At 44.3% G+C, this 19,294-nt stretch overlaps 1 protein-coding gene across 1 annotated transcript in view; it reads right to left on the reverse strand.

The window, feature by feature from the left end:
- SLC9A5 (solute carrier family 9 member A5) overlaps nt 1–19,294 on the reverse strand; it is a 1,894,848-nt gene that overhangs the window by 143,609 nt on the left and 1,731,945 nt on the right. Inside the window, exon 15 of the mRNA XM_069604452.1 lies at nt 2,528–2,659. Coding sequence (XP_069460553.1) covers nt 2,528–2,659 — 132 coding nt within the window. The remainder of the gene's footprint in view (nt 1–2,527; nt 2,660–19,294) is intronic.

A 19,294-nucleotide genomic window follows, 5' to 3' on the forward strand; every position in this document is an offset into this window, starting at 1 on the left:
TATTCTCTATTACATGCACGAGAATACTAAACTGAAAGTACGACTCAGCGCTTAGAGAACCCTAGCCCAGGAGATTCAGGTCACAAACGGCCTTAGGCAAGGGTGGTTATATGCCCCAACCCTATTCAATCTGTATTTTTCGGACCTGGGTAACAATTTTGTAAATCTTAACGTTTTCTGACCCAAAATTGAAGGCTGTAAGCTAATGTGGACGGCATATGCCGACGATGTTACCTTATATGACCATACTCCGATTGGCCTCCAGCGACTTCTATCAGCTTTCTATAAATATACACACAAAAACGCCCTCATAATCAACTTCACCAGGACGGTAATAATATGTCTTTCTAACAAGAAAAATTCCAAACATTTCTCGTGGTTTTTAAACAACGAAAAGCTGCCAAGGTGCTCCTCCCTCAAATACTTTGGGTATCCTATATTTGGAAACAAAAAAAAGCAAATTTAAGGGATTACTTGGAGGTCAAAACTAGAAACATGATTGTCCAACTCCGCAAAATTGATTTGAAATATGGCAAATTTTCCCTTTTACCCATCATTCGGCTATACAACAATAATATTGTAGCACAGTTCTGCTATGGACTGGAGCTGATACCGTCTTGGTGTAGATATGAGGTCGTAAAATATGAATCCAAGATAATTAGATCCATGGTAAGCTGTATTCCTAAATGCATCGCTATAGGGGCAATTAGGTATGAGCAAGGTCTTCACTCCTTAAAGAGTGTGCTTGAATGGAGAAGACTATGCTTATACCTTAAACTGATGACGAGCCACGAAGGTACACTTTACAACATTCTGGGAAGGGACATCAAGAAAGGTGTTCCCTCCTCAAACTATCTGAAGGTTTTGATGGAGGAAGCTAACACCATACTTGATAACCTGGGAGTCTCAAGAGACCTCTTTATCAATAATCCTATGAAAGTAAAATTACTATTACTACATGCAGACTGGAACCATACTGTGGATGAGATTCAGAAGACTAAACTCTATTATCAAATCGTAAATATCCATAAAAAGATGGGCGAACCTGCTCCATACCTACTTAAATTTCCGAATAGAGACTGGAGGCAGACCCATATGAGGTTTAGATTTAATGTGTTAGAAACAGGGGAAATCTTGGATATCAGGAATGGCAATCCCAAGGGATATTCTGTTTGTAAGTTTTGTAAAGAAAAAGACAACGTGGAATCATTGTGCCACTGGTTGACGACATGTGATGGGCTTAGAGAAGAGCGTATTGGGTACTTTAGTAAGTTTGTGCCCAACACGGAGCGAGTTGATCTGGAACTCCTGTGGTGCGATATGTTATATGGGGAGAGGGTATCCCTACAGATTGCGGTCGTAAGGTTCTTGAAAGTGTGTTGTGAGGTGAGAACAGCACAAAATCTGCTGTAACCACAACAAGAATATAGTCCCGCATTAGCTCTCTGGGAACCCAGGTTTTGGGGAAAAATTTGATCCAACGAGCTTAATAGAGTTATAGAGAAATATCATTACCTATAGGAATTTAAGTATCTTTTAAATTTTCTAAAATTATTTTATTATCATGATGAATTACATCATTTTAGTTTTTTTTTTAAAATGTCTTTATATTGTTCTTAAGTAATCATGTTGGAAATCATTTGTTAGTACTGTCTTTTGTATGTTGTAACTAAAAATGTAATGAAATGTTTATATTACGTTCATGTTTGTATTGTTATGGTTGGAATCTAAAGATTATTTTTTGTAAAAGTTACTTTGTAACTATAAATTAAAAAAAAAAAAACCTCATATCCCTGAGAGTGGAGGACCGTTGCCCCCTCTTCAAGGGCTGCTAATTAAGTAGAGGTGGCCTAGTTTCTTTTCCCTTGCCCCTTCTATTTTCCATGGTGCCTCCTGACCATTTTCCAAGGGGGAGGGTGGCAATGTTTCCCATTCTGTACTTGCACTTGTGGGGGCAATAGCGTCAAACTTGTTGGAAAGCTCAATGAGGTCCTGCTGGGTTGCGTTAATAGGTGAAATCTGTCACCCTCCTCTTTAATAAAAAAAAGAAGAAAATTCACCAGATTAAAAATTCACTATTCGATTTAGTTACCAATTGATCAATCACACAGAGGTGGCAGCGTAGGTTCTAGACAAGGGAATAGCTAAGCCACCGCTGAAACCCCTGGAGGTATAGGGCAAATAACGATGGAATAACAATGATATCTGGGAGCAAGTGAAGGGGCATGTAAAAGCACGAAGTACTGATCCAGTGGACAGGGCACGCCCGACAGCTCAGGAGGCAGCCAGAGTCCGTCTCCTCCCCTGTGTTACCACTTGGTCTCCAGAAAGTCAGAAAGTCTCGAAGTGAGGAATGTCAAAAAAGCCCCCCGAGGTATGGCCAATTTAGACAGGTCATGCCCAACAGGTCGGGAGGCAGCCAGAGTCAGTCTCCTCCCCCCTAATAGTCCTAGTTGAACGCATATTCATTCTCCTTGGGTCAAAAGATTACCGTAAATATTCATAGAAAAGAGTGTTGAGAATTTACCTGAAACTTTTCTTCCTTGCAGAATGTCATCAGAGGCCCGTGCTACAAACGTGATCCCTTCTTCTTCCTCATTTTCTGTTTCAGAACTCTCAGTCTGTTCCTCTTCAGAGTCAACAGTTACTATAACAGCAGCTAAGCAAGAAGTAATAAACTATGTTCAATTTCACTGGATTAAACTCACAAAAAGCTAACTTATTTGTGCATCTCAAGTGGAACAGTTGACTATAGTCAGTGTCTAAAGAGACATATGGCAATCTAATGGCAATTGAGCAATATGCTTAATTATTTTGTATTATCATTGACGCTTCAAATGTATAGGTACCCCCGGCCCAAATGGGGCTTTGTCAACTAGGGGATTATAGGTAGGTTTAGGTAAGGAGGTGCTAAAATATAGGTGAATAGACAAGAAAGATACAGACACAGTGAGAGGTTTTAAAAAGGGTCTTTATTATAAATGTATGTGGTTTACTGAGTTTGACTGATTTACCTGACTGTACCAAGTTTCCCCACCCACAGAGATGACCATTGGAAATTATCAGTTGAAATAAGGGTAACCAAAGCAAGATAGAAAAAGAGACAGAGAAGGAAGGTGAGAGAGAAGAGGAATAGCACTCTCTGGGGGAGCCGTAGACTCAAGTGCGTCAGCAATGTGGCTGGCCATACTTCGTATGCCAGCTGCAGCCTGGCCAAGATCAGATGCCTGTGAGGGGTGCAGTCCAGGGTGCCCTAGCATGTGGCAGCATGAACGGGGCAATCCCAGATGAGTGGTGCAGTCTGCGAGGCAACAACCCACCCGGGGGCCAATCCGGACAGGACTCGAATTAAACAAGCCTTGGGCCGTGTGAGGAGTGCGGCCCCCCTGAACATAGACTCAAGTCTGGGGCTGCAGGAGGTGCAGCCCGAACTGGGGTACTATCACTTCAGGGTGTGGCCTGAGGGAGTGCGGTCTGCCCAGGGGCCAGGCTGGGCAGACCGGGAAAGGTTGTAAATCCCAGACCACATGCCCACCATGGCCCAGGTGAAGATTGTGTGCATGGCCTGCAGGAGAAGTCCAACCTACCCAGGGACAGACGGGACGGGTGAAGGAAATGGAGAACCCGATGGCACCAGTGGCGTGAGCAGGGCCACTAGCACCAACAGGGGGACTGCAAGGTCTGTTCTCTGCCCGGCAACGGAAGACTTACTTGGAGCCCTGGACGCTGTGCTTCTTCATGTCCAGGCTCAGAGAAGAGCGCAGTGGTTCCTTTCAGGCTCCTCCCAGGTAGGCGGGGCATGGGCGGTGTTCAAGGGCAATCCTACCTGCTGGGGCATCGTCATGGAGGAAAACAGCTCTGCCCATGTAGGCAGGGCCTAGGCAGAGTACCACCGGGAAACCCGTGTGAAGCCAACACACCACCATGAAGGAAATGGGGGATACACCTGTGCCAGAAATTGGTTAAAACATACCTGGAACCAGGCGTGCAACGCTGTTGAGCTGGCCAGGCTTCAATCCCCCCACCCCCCAAAATTGAGCTAAGGGGAAGGCTTTTTGTTACTCAGAGAGGGGAGAGAAGCCCTTCCTAAAACCTGCAGCTTTAAAATGGTATTGTGTTTGTGCAGAAACATTTATTTGCACAAAGGCAGCAAAACTTTAAAGCTGCTAGTTTCAGGAAAGGCTTCCATCACTGCACTGTCTTACAAAATTGAAATGCACACATTAGCCCCCTCCCCATGGATCCAATCGAACACAAAACAACGTTATGTTTTCTTTCACAACCGAGGCGAGGGGGCTGATGTGCACACGTGCTTTTTATTAGGCAGAGAGGCGAGGGAAGCCTTTTCTGAAACTAACAGTGTGAAAGGGTGTTGCATGTTAGCTGATTATGTATGTATGCTTGTGTGCAAGGAGTGTGTATGTAATGTATAATGAGTGTATGATGTATGGGGGCTGGGTGCACATGTAAATGAGCGAGTGTATGGTCAATGGGATGTTGAAATGATTGAATGTGTAATTGTGTGTGTGTGTGTGTGTGTGTGTGTGTGTATATATATATATATATATGTATATATATATATATATATATATATATATATATATATATATATATCTTCAGGGCACTGATAAACATCAGGATAGGCGAGTAGCACTCTCCATATCCATGGAAATAAACAAATCCGGATGCCAAAAGATGATTTGGTAAACATTTTTTACCTTCTTTATTAATGTCTTACAACTTGGCAAAAAAGTTTAAAAAGCCATCAGTATGTGGCACTCCCAAAGTGCATAGTAAAGGTGCGCATTGGGGATGTTAACGCGTTTCGCGGCACGACTCCCCGCTTGATCACAACCACGAATCCACGAATCCCCCATATATATGTGTGTTTTCGCTTATGTGTAATATGCTGGACTGAAGAGCCGATTCTGGCGGGTAGAGTGTGGGAGGTGTGGTGGTTGGTAGGAAAAGGATTGGCAGGGAAAGTGGGATCGTATAAATGGGCTCCCCGCAAGACAACCCTTGGGGTACAACAGAGGAGCAGAGCCTCTAAGTTTTCCCCACTCTGTTTCTAAAGATGCCCTGCCCATAACCAGTTAACCCCTCCGCCCCGAAAAGTAGGTTTCGATGCACTCCTGCCTGGAACCACAGAACGAACATTCACTGAACTTTGGGGACTACCCCAGATTTGGGGCATTACCCTTGTGGCCACTGCACTGCCTGTGAATCCACTACTATCACTAAATGTTTAATTCACGCTAAAATCAGATGAAAACTGAGGTTTAATTCTAATTGCAACACGAAGAATGTTGTCTATGCCCTATATTGCCCATGGAATATGATATACATAGGATATATGACACAGAAAGTCTCCACCCGACTCACTGAACATCGTTCTCGGATCAGGACCGGTACAGCATCCAATAGGATCATTGAACACTTCAACGAGAAACATCATGTAGCTGATAAACAGATGTGGACAATTATAGAGAGAGTACAAACTTCATATAGAAAGGGCGATATCACCACACAACTCAAGCAAAGAGCAATATATTGGATCACATTAACTGATTTTGTCAGACGAGGACTTAATGACTGATGAGTTGACCTTTATGCAGAATTAAATACATACAATCAATTACTGCATCAGCACAGCCTTTTCTTTAGTTTAAACATATCTCACTGTTTCTGCCATGCTCGAGCATGACAATGAGTAATTGACTCACAGGGAATACATCCTAATGTTAGTACCCCACAGTGTCGTAGACAAGTCACCCCATTCAAACCTGTTCAGGTTTGTCCTCTGGTATGCATAGCAATTGCAATGTATCTATGCATGGTGGTATTTACGCAGGACAGGCGGATCTCACATTGCAGACACAATCGTTCTTTTAAACAATCAGCATTCGCAGGGCATTGCATGTATTATGGGCCCCGAAGTTCCATTAACAAGGGGCAATCTTAGCTTTGCTCAGGGAATTTCGTTCATATCTAAATACTAGTTATTCAGCTCCTGTATATTCTAGACACTGAGAAGCACTCTACATTATTGGGAGGTGTACAGTACATTAAACACATGGCATTAATGCCTACTGTTTCCTCCATCCGTGATGTCACACGCAGTTTCCAATATAAACACAATAAAAACATGGTGGATCCAGTTCCCTTCCTAACTTGGAGGACATCGGGACTCAAGAGCACACACAAATACTAGGTGGTAAGTAGATGCTGCACTGGGGAAACTGTTCTGGAAGACTTCATTGTTCACCTTAGAATATCCACGTATCTATGACACGTTATGAACTGTGCATGCTTGCCCGATTAAACACCATGGTTGGGTGCGCTGAATTCGATAACCTGGGCACCTGTCCACATATTACAAGATAAACATACTTGCATATCTCCATCTTGAACCCATGCACTCCTCCATGTATCACATAACTGCTGGAGGCGGTTGTTTCTTTGTGGCATAAAAGGTTGCAGGTTTATTATAAAGAAACATCACTCATCTACTTCAAACACTACGTGATTGTCATCACAGTAAAAAACACTGTTTAGGAAATTGTTCTCCTGGTGCGTCGACAAGCCAACTGACTCCTCTCGTTCCCAATCGCCCTTATCTGTGACCCGCCTGCCCCTGCGGGCAGTCCTGGTTTGATGGAGTGCGGTTTCTGCCAGGGAAGCTGAGCCCACTAACATACATCAAGCACCCTCGCAACTAGGCCTCAAAGGGGCACTAATTCCGGGAGGAGCGACAATGCCTCCTGATTTTCAAAGCTCATTTGTAACTCTTACAGTGCCACTGGTCGCTTGCACAGCGCCACACCACTGATGGCTCCACGCCCATCCGTGGCTTCCCCCAATCCCTATCCTCATAGTTGCCAAATTTGTTTGCATAAGTTCCAGAAGAAAAGATCCATGGCAGCTTTTGATGGGTGCACCACGTCCCCCTCGTAGTATTCGGGTGACTTCAAGTTGATCAAGCCATGTCTGATCTGGGTGAACCCCTTTACCCCTGCAAAACTTGTACATTGCTTCGTTCAACTTTCTCCTAGATTTCTCTGCACCTGATTGAGATTCTGGCCCCTCCAGGTTTGTCTTGGAATGATCTCCAACCACATGTCTGTGTCTACCAAATGTGCCCCCAATTCTTGCAGGGTGGCAATCATCTCTCTCATTAGCACTCCTCTGCCCATACTTGTGAGATCGTTTCCCCCTAGGTGTATCAGTAAAATGTTAGTTTTGGGTTATCTTGCCAGTATCCTTTGTACATGGTCTTCCAGCTGACCCCACCTCATCCCCCGCACTCGAAGGCATTCGATCTTTAAATGTCTTGTTGTCATCTGTTCCCTTTCTGGTGTCCATCTTGCATTCTCCCTTGTCACAAATGAGTGACTCATACTTTCCTTCTGCTCCTTCTTGCTGCTGTTCGGTGGGGAGAGATCGGGAATGGGGTATGGGTTATTGTTACATTTTTTCTGGTCTTATGTATCTTTTAAAACAGTTTGACCTCCATCCCCCTATCCTTTTAATAGCTACTGGCATCATACCAACCCCTGCAGCTGAAGTGGCCAATCCTGAAGGAGTGGGTTCCAAACACCCCTTCTGTTGCCCCTATGTGTCTTAATGCCAAGTTCATGATGCTTTTAAACTAACCTGCTCAGTGCCGACTCGTCAGTGTGTAAGAAGAGTGGTGCCTCCACCCTTCCTGGGGGTCTTACGTTCAGATATGTCCCTATGCAGGTCACGGGACAGCATGGGCTTCCCCTGATGCTGTGCAGGGTGACTAACTTCCTTGCCCATTCTGGTCTGTTTTGGACCTTCTCAGGTGTAGCTGCACCACCTCTACTAACACTAACATCTTCTAGCCTTAAAAACCCCATCCCCCTCCTTCTCTAGTTTCAGTTACCAGCTTGCTGATCCTGAAGGCTGCGAAAAAGGCCAGGGAAAAGGCTGCCCTGAACAAGGCAGCCTCAAAAGTGTCCCTGCATGTTCCTGGAAGTCCTCAGATTATATTGTGAAGTTTCAACATGTCAGAGAAAAAGAGCAATTATCTGTAGAAAGATAAGCTGCAATGGCTGACAGATATTTTCTGCACAATAAGACGTGGATGCCAGAGGCTGCAAGGTCCGATATAAAAGACAAGACACAGTCAACAGAAAGCAATTTACTTTTGTACTGCGCTCTTGTAGAAGCCTACGTGCCGCCTGCATTATGATCGCATGGGTTGAACCGCCATTTTGTCACCACCTGAAGTGATCTGCGTCACAGGTTTTAGTGAGGCCATTGTCACCAGAGGGATTGTAGGGGCTTTGTAATCAATTTTAGCCCCTACAGCTCTGACAGGGAACCTCGGTGTTAGGGAGAATTCTCTGTATAGGCTAATTTCCCAAACCTAGTGAGTCCCTCAGCAGCTTTGCTGGATTTTTGGGGTTTAATTTCTTCTCCTGCTAAGAGTGAGACTCTTTTTCTCACACTCTTAGGAATGATTTGAGAATGTCCTTTGACTTTGTAATGTGTTTTATGGGCTATGGGGTCTTTTACTCCATAGGGCTTCATGTGTTTTTGGTAAGTGTGGTACACAGCACCCTCAGTGCAGCAACACAGGGGTGTCATAGTGGCCCCCAAGCATAGACTCCATACCCTGGTACTGACTACTGTCTCCCAGGGCATGTAAAGTCACCATTGACTTTACTAATCTTAAATTATGAACAGAACCAGTACAAACCATCATATTGTGGAAGTACTGGTAGGGGTAATTAGATTGCCCCTGGGTCTGTTTTTCAAGGGGGCACTGTCCAGTCCCCCCTTGTCGAGTTTCTGGCTGGTGGCAGTGGTTACCACGCGAAATATTCCACCAGAATGTTTCCTATAGGATTTTCCCATTCATTTTAAATGCACTACTTTTTTGGTGCAATGTTAAAGATACCGCCGGGTTATTTATTTAAATATATATTCCCCGGTTGGGTCTTTTTGCCAGGACTCGGTTTTAAAATGGCGTTTGTGTTCGCCTCTGTAACTCCAACCCAAGTCGAGCCCTTTGTTCCACTTTTGGTGGGCTTCTGCACAGAAGCCTCCAAAATTGGTGCCACTCTGTCTGGGTCTACAGGATGTGTGGGAGGGGAGAATAGGCACCCTGGACTGAGTTGCCTCGGCAACTCAAGTCGCACTCTTCTGTGATTGGCCCAGTGGTGGAGCCCTGCTGAACCGAACTCACCACTTTCCAACGACAGAGAAGATCTTCTTCCAGGAGAGTCTTCTTCCTTTGAGCTGGTGGGGTTAACCAGTTTGCCTTTTTGGCCTTCCTGGATCGTCTCGTGGTCAAATCGGCCGTGCCAAGCACTCCGGCAGCCGGATAGCCACGCTTCACCACTACCGCGAATAAAAGGGTAGTACCTTTTAACCGGGAAACTCCGTGGCTGGTTTCTTCGCTGCCAGTGCAACGACCTCCAGCTTTCCTCCCGGTCGAGATCTTCTCTTCCCCTGGACGAAGCACCCACTTGCCCCCGCTGCCAGGAACAACTGCCCCCGCTGGAGCTTTCTCACCATTTCAGGTACTGTGTCCCGCCTGGTCTCCCTTGCAACAGACTGTTCAAGGTGTTTCGTAAATCCTTCACTCTCTATCCTGGGGTGACCTATGACCCGTTAACATAACTTTTCTGAACTGATCTAACTCCTTTTGGAACTATCTGCAAAGACTTTTAAAGTGTACTTCAACTGTGTGATCTTGGGCACTTTCCGCCTTGCTCTCTCCAAGAGTGGGCCTGGCCTATGAACGTTTTGCTCTACAGTAGACCCTGCCTTTCTTGACTTGCTGTGGTTCTTTAAAAGTGTTGGTATTGTGTGTTTTCCTATTTCTGCCTTTTCTCTCCCTTTTTAAATCATTATTGGAGTGCCATCTATGGTTACGCGCTCACCTCTGTTTTGCTAAATAAGTGGTGTACTAACCTAGACTTGTCAAATAATTAATTAGGGAGATGTATATATTTCTAGTGACTGTGTTTGAACTTGCTTGACATATTAGTGCCAGTGTATTTTTACAAGTGTGTTTTTAAATAAATAATTATATACTTTTATACCAAAGCTCTGGTCAGTGTTTGCTTTTGCTACTGTCTCTTTGTACCTAATGTGTATACTCTATATACTGCCTAACTCTTCTTGAGAGAAGTCTGACTGCTCAGCCACAGCTGCCAGGTAAATCTGGGTGGTACAGACTGCTACCAATTGGGTTTACTGCTAACACCTGTAGTCTTAAACTTTTTGCAGTGTTCCCTAAGGGAACTGCACAGGTTTCTGCCAAACCATCGTCAGAGCCGGTACTAGCAGACCTGGGGTGCTTTTCAGTCCCTTTAGTTTCTGCAGAAGAATTAGCCCTCAGTGAGGGAACCTCGGCAGGGCCGGTGCTTGAAGACTTGGGGCTTTTGTCCTCCTTATTTGCCCCCTCAGCAGGACTGATACAACCACAAGATTGTTTGTGGGAAAGCTTAGGGTCACATCCGGAAGCCAGAGTCCCTAGATGGGGCCCTACGATCCTGCTGGTTTTGATTATAGCCCCTGTTTGGGGATCGTAGGGATTAGCCCTGTACCTTTAGTCAATTTACAGGAAAATGTTAGACTAGGCTTGGTACATTTAGACCCAGACTGGGAGACCACGGGAATAACCCCGGTTGAAGCAGCCCCAGACATTGTGTTGGACTGCCTAATTCCAAATCTGGATAGCTAGATCCACCAGAGGAGGCGCCCTTGTGCCCCGCTGTTTGTTGACATAGAACAATGCTACAGAATTGTCAGTACGAATTTGCTCCACTCTGTTGATGATAGAAGGCTGGAAAGCTTTCACTGCCAGAAAAACTGCTGGCAGTTCTAGGTAGTTGTTATGAGACATTCTGTCCTGGGGCGTCCACAGATCGTACACCTTGAGGTGACCCAACGTTGCTCCCCATCCTAGGAGGGAGGAGTCTGTTGTAACCATAATCTATGGGAAGGGCTCCTGGAAGGAGGTTCCCACTGAAAGGTTGCTGGAGGTTGACCACCATTGAAGATCCGCCGTCATGGAGGATGGTATCAGAATAATTTTGGAGACTGGGTTCAAAGCTTGGGACCAGCAGCTCCGCAGCGTGAGCTGTGTGCACCTCATCTTCAGTCTTGCAAGAGGTAGAGCTAGAACACATGAAGCCATCAGGCCTGGGAGTCTCTGGAACCACCATGCTGACCCATGGGAGGAGTGTAGGAAAAGAAAGCAAGTGGTTGATAAATCTGCAATTCTGTCCTCCATTAGGAAAACTCCAGCATTGATCCCAAAGGAAGGCCCCTCTGTACCAGCCATGGAGAACGTTGGTGTAGGAGAGCTCGTCAAAATGGCCGCTTAAGGCCGCATGGGTTAAACCGCCATTTTCTCCCTGCCTGAAGTGATCTGCGCCACAGGTTTTAGAGAGGCCATTGTCACTACAGGGATTGTAGGGGCTTTTGGATTGGTTTTAGCCCTCCGACAGGTGACCTCGGCAGAGCAGGTACTAGGAGACCTGGAGCGCTTTTCAGCCCTTTTGGTTTCTGCAGAAGAATTAGCCCTCACTGAGGGAACCTCAGCAGGGCTAGTGCTTGAAGACTTAGTGCCTTTGCCCTCCATCTTTGCCCCCTCAGCAGTACCGGTATGACCACAAGATTGTTTGTGGTAAAGGTTAGGGTCAAGCCCGGTAGCCAGAGCTCCTAAATGCAGCTCATCAATCCCGCTGGTCCTTGAAAAAGAACATGATTGTGGATCCTGTGGGTTTTACCCTGGTACTTTTAGTTACATGACAGGAAACCTCGAGAGAAGGCTCGGTACATTTAGTCCCAGACTGAGAAACCTCAGGAATCGCCCGGTTGAAGCAGCCCCAGAAGCGTTGGGCTTGTCTTATCCCCCAGATGGGGAACCCTGGAGGAAAATCTGGTCTTTGTGGCCCATTATGAACTTCTGTGATGGTCTGCGACGCCACCAGGTAAGACGATAAACGTCCTCCCACCAGAGTCTCGTGTGACCGTTGGACAATGTCATTTGGATGATTTATCAGGGGAAAGACATCCTATTGCAGAGGAAGAGGCTGATGACCGAGAGAAAAGCCGGCCACTTTGTCTTTGCTGCTTGCATCAAGGTGCGCCAGAGGAACTTTCTGCCCGGCGTGCTGGAACTCTCTAAAACCTGAGAAGGACCTTGCCTGGGTCCCCGACCTCTGCGTATAGGCTGCTTTAGCTGGGGGTTTTGCAAGGACCGACAAAGATTTTGCCGTTTGTGTGCTTGCCTTTTTTTGAGGTCCCCATCAGTGGAGTAGTGGAACAGCTCTTTACCTTCGAAGGAAAGGTCGAGTACTTTGTCATGAACTTCTTTCAAGAATTATGTCGTGTGAAGCTACTCTTGGCGGGAAATGTCTACCACAAACATAAGGCCCCGAGTAGAAGTATCTACATGATGGGTAGCAGCCTCCTGCAGGTCCTGAGCCAGAACTCTGGCATCGGATAGGCCCCCTTTAAAATCTTCAGCCTATCCTGTGGCATACATTCCTGAAAATGTGGAAAGCTCCTTCCACAGCTTGAGATTTGACGCTGCAAGGATGACTTTGGTGTTCACCTGCCACAGCTGAAGACCAGAATTGGAAAAAAACTGTTTTTCCTGTCAAACCATGTTTCACATAAATACCATCGGATTATGAATGTTGGCCTAAGCGCATTCACATTTGTGTTAAAAACTGTGGTTAAACAGATCTAAATAGAGTTGACTTCGCTGCCATTTTGGAAATATCCGCTATTTTGATTCTAACCTCTGCTTTCTGTCCTGAAAGGGTTAACTGTGTTTTCAGCTGCCACTGAGCAGAGTGAACTTTGAGCCTATGTCAGCATTAAAGCTGCTGAGAGCAGAATGTTTGTTCAGTGCAAAGAGACCTTGTAATCAAGATAAACTGCTATTCGAAGTGTTATCTGTGTCTACAAGCCTCATATTCATTCAAACAATGGAACACAATGCAAAGCAACTAAACCTGTGTGCTTTGGGAGAAACCCTTTGTGCTCATTGCTTGGAACTAGACTTACCCTAAAGCTCAAGAACAAGGAAGAGTCTACATGGCCAAGAAAAGCAAAGTTTGTCATCATTGTATTTCGTGTGTAAAGGATTGTGTCTTAAACCTAGAAACAACAATGCTGAACTGGGCATGAACTCTAGCAACTGTGTAACTTGAAGAGGGACTGGACAATGTAACCGGGCTTGGGGAAGAAAGTATAAATACTGTAAGTTTTGTAATGTCCAGAACTCTCACCCCTCACTGTGTCTGCTGGTACACACTGTGAGGCACTTGAGAGCAAGATAGCTATCTGCTTTCATATCTGTATCTGTACAGAATAAAATGTATACTTACAACTTTGACTTTGTAACTGGCAGATTTCATCTGTGGTGGTACTAAGCCTTGATATTCCTTGCTGATCTATCAGATGGCGCCCTAATAGGTACCCTCAAGATTGATATCACCTCACTGATCAAGGACACGGCTAGCGGACCAGGATCAGAGTGTGAAAAGGGGCCCCTTTTTGTATGAGACGCAACACCTCGACAGTACTGCACGATCAGATCCCTGGATGGTGAGCAAGCTGTTCAAGAGGACATCTTGACAAGGGTCCCCATATGGAGGCGGGTATTTTTGCAAAAAGTGCCAGCCACGTCTATATTTTGTAATCCGATCGGACCCTTGGTATCTTTGAAATCAGATGAGTCGTGCCCCGATTCCTAAGAATCATGATATTGGTTGCAGTTTTGTTCTCATGAGTACAAACAACGCCAGGTAACACCAGTGATCTGACATGCCTGGGAAATTGTCTTCCTGTTTCAGGGTTTTATTCCGCAGCGATAGACAACCTTTGGGACGAGGCCAACCGGCGCCACCCGATGGGTCGCCGGCTTGTTCAATGTACTGTTAGTACTACCTAAATAGTATTGTATTTAATGATATTTGGCACAGACAAACTAGACATGCTCCTGAACTTCAGTGGCCAGTCTATGGTAGTTTTGAAATTGCTCACATAGAGTATTTAGAGTCCATATTGTTGAAGAAACAGGCTAGGCCTGCAGCAATTAAAGATTGGAGAAAGGATGCTATGAAACAACTTAAGAGTAAAGAAAAACATGCACGTAGACACATGTCAAACACTGAAAAGGCATTGTATGATCAACAGAAAAAGTCAGAATCTATTCGAAGTATGGATAGGGCATTTCAACTTGGAGTACAGAAAATATATCCGTCTCAGGACTTTCATACCTCAGATGAACTGATTAATAAACTATTAAATGAACATAGAACTGTTGCAGCTGCGCCTCCTCCTTATTTCCCTATTCCTGCTGTTGCACCTCCTCCTGTTGTTCCTGCTCTTCCTGCTGTTGTTCCTCTTCTTCCTGCTATTGCTCTTCTTCCTGTTGTTATTCCTCCTCCTACACCTCCACCCTTACTGATAGATGCTATTCCCATAATTCCATCTCCACCACCAGCGGTAGTGTCTCCACTACCTATTGAACAAGATTTGTCAGAACTTTCTTTTCCAAGTGGTTCTGCTCCACTTGAGTGATTGAAGGGGTGAGTGCTGATTCAAAAATAGTGACTTGTGGTACAGTATCAAAAGCTAGAAAAAGAGAATTGTATGCATGGGCTAAGAAATATATAGAAGAGGGTGAAGAATCAGCTGTTTTATTTGCGAATTCTGTCAAAGAAAGTATTCCCGAATAGGCTATTTTGATAGAGGGGATGGGAACGCATTTAGAAGATATTTGGAGTGATTTCATGGACATGAATGTCCCACAGGGGTTGAGGGATTTGAATGTCCTTGCCCACTTAAGGAACACTGCGGAGAAAGTACATGTTGAGAGTTATTTGAGTTTAAAAGGGAGCTAGATCGGTTACAGAATGATGAATTAGATGGTAATTGATTGGAAGCCTCATATGTGCAGAAACGATTTCTTCCTTCATTTAAACCAGTGATTGAAGAAACGTGCATTTGCACAAGAGACGCTCCTAGATGGATTTCGGATGTTTCAATTTCTCCCATTGAAGTGCATGACACGTTTAGTCAGTATGCTCAGGCAATGTAAAGGAAAGTGTTACAGGTGATGGTAGAGCATCTACAAGATGAGTTTATGACGAGAAAGTCTTGTTGTCCCGCAGATCTGATGGTCATTTATAAGGGAGCATTTTTGTCCGATACTGCTTTGACTACTTAGTCACTAGATTTAACTTTGTTGCTTGACAAATGTTCAGATTTGCCTATTTTACAATTGCCAATGAGAGAGGTTCCTCCAACATTTGTTCCCAAAGTAGAAATTCCAGCTGATGCCGCAGCAGGCACACCAGCCACTACTATTGAAGCACATTATGTCTCACAGTTTGTACATGTCCCATTTTCTAGAAAGGAAATGAATACCAATAGACAGACAATTCCAGATATTAGGAAGAATCCAACATGATTTTATAAAGAAATTGAATCTGTCTTACATTCATCAGTTTTCACGCTGGGTGAAATAGATTTGATGTTCCCTGTGATCCTACCTGCTGATTTATGGAAACAGATTAGAACTGTAGATGATCAGGCAGGGATGGGTGATACATGGGTTAACTTGGTGAGAATTGATGGTGAAAGAAAGGCTGGTGAGAAACCGCCACAAGTGATACTGATGTTGCCAGACAGAATAGTAGCTAATTTGAAAACTTTGGTTCCAGAAAGAAGAATAGTTTGGGTCAAGCTTACAGCTTGCATACAAGGGAAATCTGAAGGTGCTACTGATTTTTTTAATCGATTTGAACAAGTATTTTCAGATTTCAGTGGTCAGGACTTAAGTACAGAGTCAGGGAAAAGGCTGTTTGTAGACAAGTATGTGTGTGGATTGTTGCCTGAAATCCAATCGCAAATTATGACTTCCGAGAGCGCTTGGCAAGTGAAATCACAGTCTGAAGTATTATATATGGCTCAGTACTATGAGAATAGGGTTAATACCAAAAAAGAGAAGGTAGAAAAGAAGAAGGGAGACTTGAAAACTAAAGTATTGTTGCAGCAAATAGTTAGAGGAACTAGGGGTGGGAATACGCAGTTTAGAGGTCAATTCATGCCACAGAGTAATGCACAACTGGGTCCTGTACACATTAACCAATGTGACCATTTTAGACAGGAAGGCCATTGGCGAGCACAATGCCCGGTCCTTCAGCAAAGATCGACTAGCACATATGTGCCATGGGTAGACGATCCAGGGGCCGTCCTCGGATAGGGGGTCCTGGTAGACGTCAGTTTACTTAGAATCAACAGTCGCAGAACAACATTTCTGTAGGGTTTGCTGATATGCCAGTGGTTAGTCCGGTCTCTCAGCCGGTACCGATTGAATTGGGGCCATTCATGTCCATTTCTTTTGATGACAAATTGTGGTGAAAATTTGTTAGGGTTAAATTTGTTTAAATAATTGAATGCTGTAATTTATTGTTCTCCGGATGGAGTGCATTTAACAATTTCGCCCCAACAAAATTATGTTCCACAGTTTTTGTCTAGAACTTTACCATCTGAATTAGATAAGGTTCCGACATGTTTATGGGCACAATCATGTTGGCATTTTACAAATAGAACCAGTTAAAATTGTGTTGAAACCAGGTGTTAAATTACCGCATATTCCACAATATAAGATTTCGGTTGAAGGTGAGCAGGCTTTCTGATTTTGTACACATTGGTGAGATTGAGGAAATTGTAGGGAGTGTATGTAATAGTACGATTTTACCTGTGTATAAGAAAGGGGATAATGGGATTCCTTTTTATTTTATTATTGACTTGCGCGCTATCAATAAGGTTGTTGCCCCACAGTTTCCGATTGTACCTGATGTGACTACAATATTGACAATGATTCCAGCTTCAGCTACTCATTTTAGTGTTGTGGATTTAAAGAATGCCTTCTTCAGTATTCATGTACATGTTGACAGTCGATGTTTGTTTGTGTTCACCCTAGGGGGATGCTCGTTTACATTTACTTGTGTACCACAAGGGTGCACTAAGAGTCCAAGCATCTATAGTAGAGCATTGAAGGAACAGCTTGATACACTTGAGTTACCTTCTACTTGCACGTTGTTGCAGTATGTAGACGATTTACTTTTAGCTGCTGATTCTGAAGTTTTTTGCAAGCAGGGCACCATGTTGCTGCTTACTCATCTAGCAGAACATGGGCATAAGGCTTCACTAAAAAAGTTTCAATATGGTCAACAGGAGAACGCCTATTTAGGCTACCTCCTGTTGAAGGAGGGAGAAGACAGACACCTGAACGGATCCAAAGCATCTCTAGAATGTCTGTCCCAAATACACAGAAAGAGGTCAGAGCCTTGATAGGTATGGCTTCATACTGTAGACAGTGGATCCCAAATTTTTCATGAATGATAAAACCAATGTTGGCATTGACAAAGAAGGACATTTCTTTGCCTTTACGGTGGAACATGGACTGCTAGAAAGTTTTTATCTGCTCAGCGCCAGTTTTGTGCACACCAAATTATGAAAGGGCCTGTGTTGTATGTGCATGAATGTGAAGGATGTGCTTTGGCTGTGTTAATGCAGGAGCATGGGGGAAAGAACTGACAGTGTGGTTATTTTTCCTCCACGCTTGACCCTGTTGCATGCGCTTTGCTGAGATGTTTGAGAGCTGTCGCTGCTGCCGGTGTATCAGTAAAATAGAGTGAGGACATGGTTCTGGGTCACCCCCTAACTTTGAGGGTACCTCACTCTGTAGACGTTCTATTAAACAGAATGCAAACGCAACATCTCACATCAGCACGATTAACAAGATACAACCTTATTCTATTTGCGCCGCATATTCAAATTAAGAGATGTTGCTCATTAAATCCGGCTGAACTATTGCCTCTTCCGCAAGAAATTGCTTGCAGTGACAAGATGTCACATGACTGCCTCTATACCACAGAGCAAGAAACTAAAGGCAGAATTGATTTAAATGATACACCATTAAAAAAACCACAAGGGGAGCTGTTTTTTGATGGCTCCTGCTTCAAACCTCTGCATGGTACATCCAGTGCTGCTTATGCAATCACCACTTTAAGCACGATAGTGGAAACCAAAAGAATTCTGCAAAATTCTGCGCAGGCCGCAGAGATTATTGCATTGACCAGAGCTTGTGAACTTTATGAAGGGCTTAGAGTGAACATATATACGGACAGCCAGTATGCCTTTGGGGTGGTTCACAACTTTGGTGACTATGGGCAGAGACAGGTTCCTTGACCTCGCATGGAACTAAAATACAACATGGCACCATGATCATTCGGCTACTTTCAGCACTTGTGCTTCCTACACAGTTAGCAATAATGAAGTGCACTGCACACCAGAAAATAACAGATGATGTGGGAAAAGGAAACACTTTTGCTGACAGAATAGCCAAACAAACTGCCATTGATTTTCATTCAAAGATGTATGTGTTAGACCCTACAAAAGGGGTCACTAACACTTGTGTGATAGATGAAGGAATTGGTTGCATAAAAGAAATTCAAGCTGATGCTACTCCAGATGAAATTAAACAGTGGGCTGAGGGTCCAGCAAGTTTAGACAATGAGGGGTGTTGGGTAGACACTGAAAAACTAAAATGGATGCTGCCCAATGCTTATGTTACCGCTATGGTGACAATGGCTCATGGTCCAACTCACATATGTGCCAAAAAAGATTTGCAAAATGTTAGAACCTGTCTGGGTTAATGTAAATATTCCAAAAACTGCTGATCGTCTTGTCCAAAATTGCATGGTATGCCTACAGCATAATATTGGCAAAGGAACTTCGACACCAAGGGGTAGTTTTGGACTGCCTCCTTGCCTTTTGAAGTTATACATTTTGACTTCATCGAAATGGAGCATTGTCAGAATTATAAATATGTTCTGGTAGTCATCTGTGCCTTTAGTAAATGGGTCAAAGCTTTTCCTCTAAGAGATGCCACAGCAATGTCAAGGGCGAAAGTCATGCTTAAGGAATATTTTCCTAGGTTTGGTTTACCGAGGGTCATATGGTCTGATAATGGCCCACATTTTATCGCTGGTGTCATCCTGCAAGTATGCGCGGGATTACAGATCGATAAATGGTTCCATTCGGCCAGACATGCACAGAGTGCCGGACTTGTAGAACGCCATAACGGCATACTGAAAAATAAAATTGCCATGATTTGTGCAAATAGCAATTTGAAATGGCCAGACACCTTACCAATAGCCCTACTGTCGATGCGGACACCTGCACAATCAAAGACAAGGTTCTCTCCCTATGAAATCAT

The sequence above is a fragment of the Ambystoma mexicanum genome, chromosome 1p (assembly GCF_040938575.1).
Source record: "Ambystoma mexicanum isolate Mex_15411 chromosome 1p, UKY_AmexF1_1, whole genome shotgun sequence".
Classification (NCBI taxonomy): Eukaryota; Metazoa; Chordata; class Amphibia; order Caudata; family Ambystomatidae; genus Ambystoma; species Ambystoma mexicanum.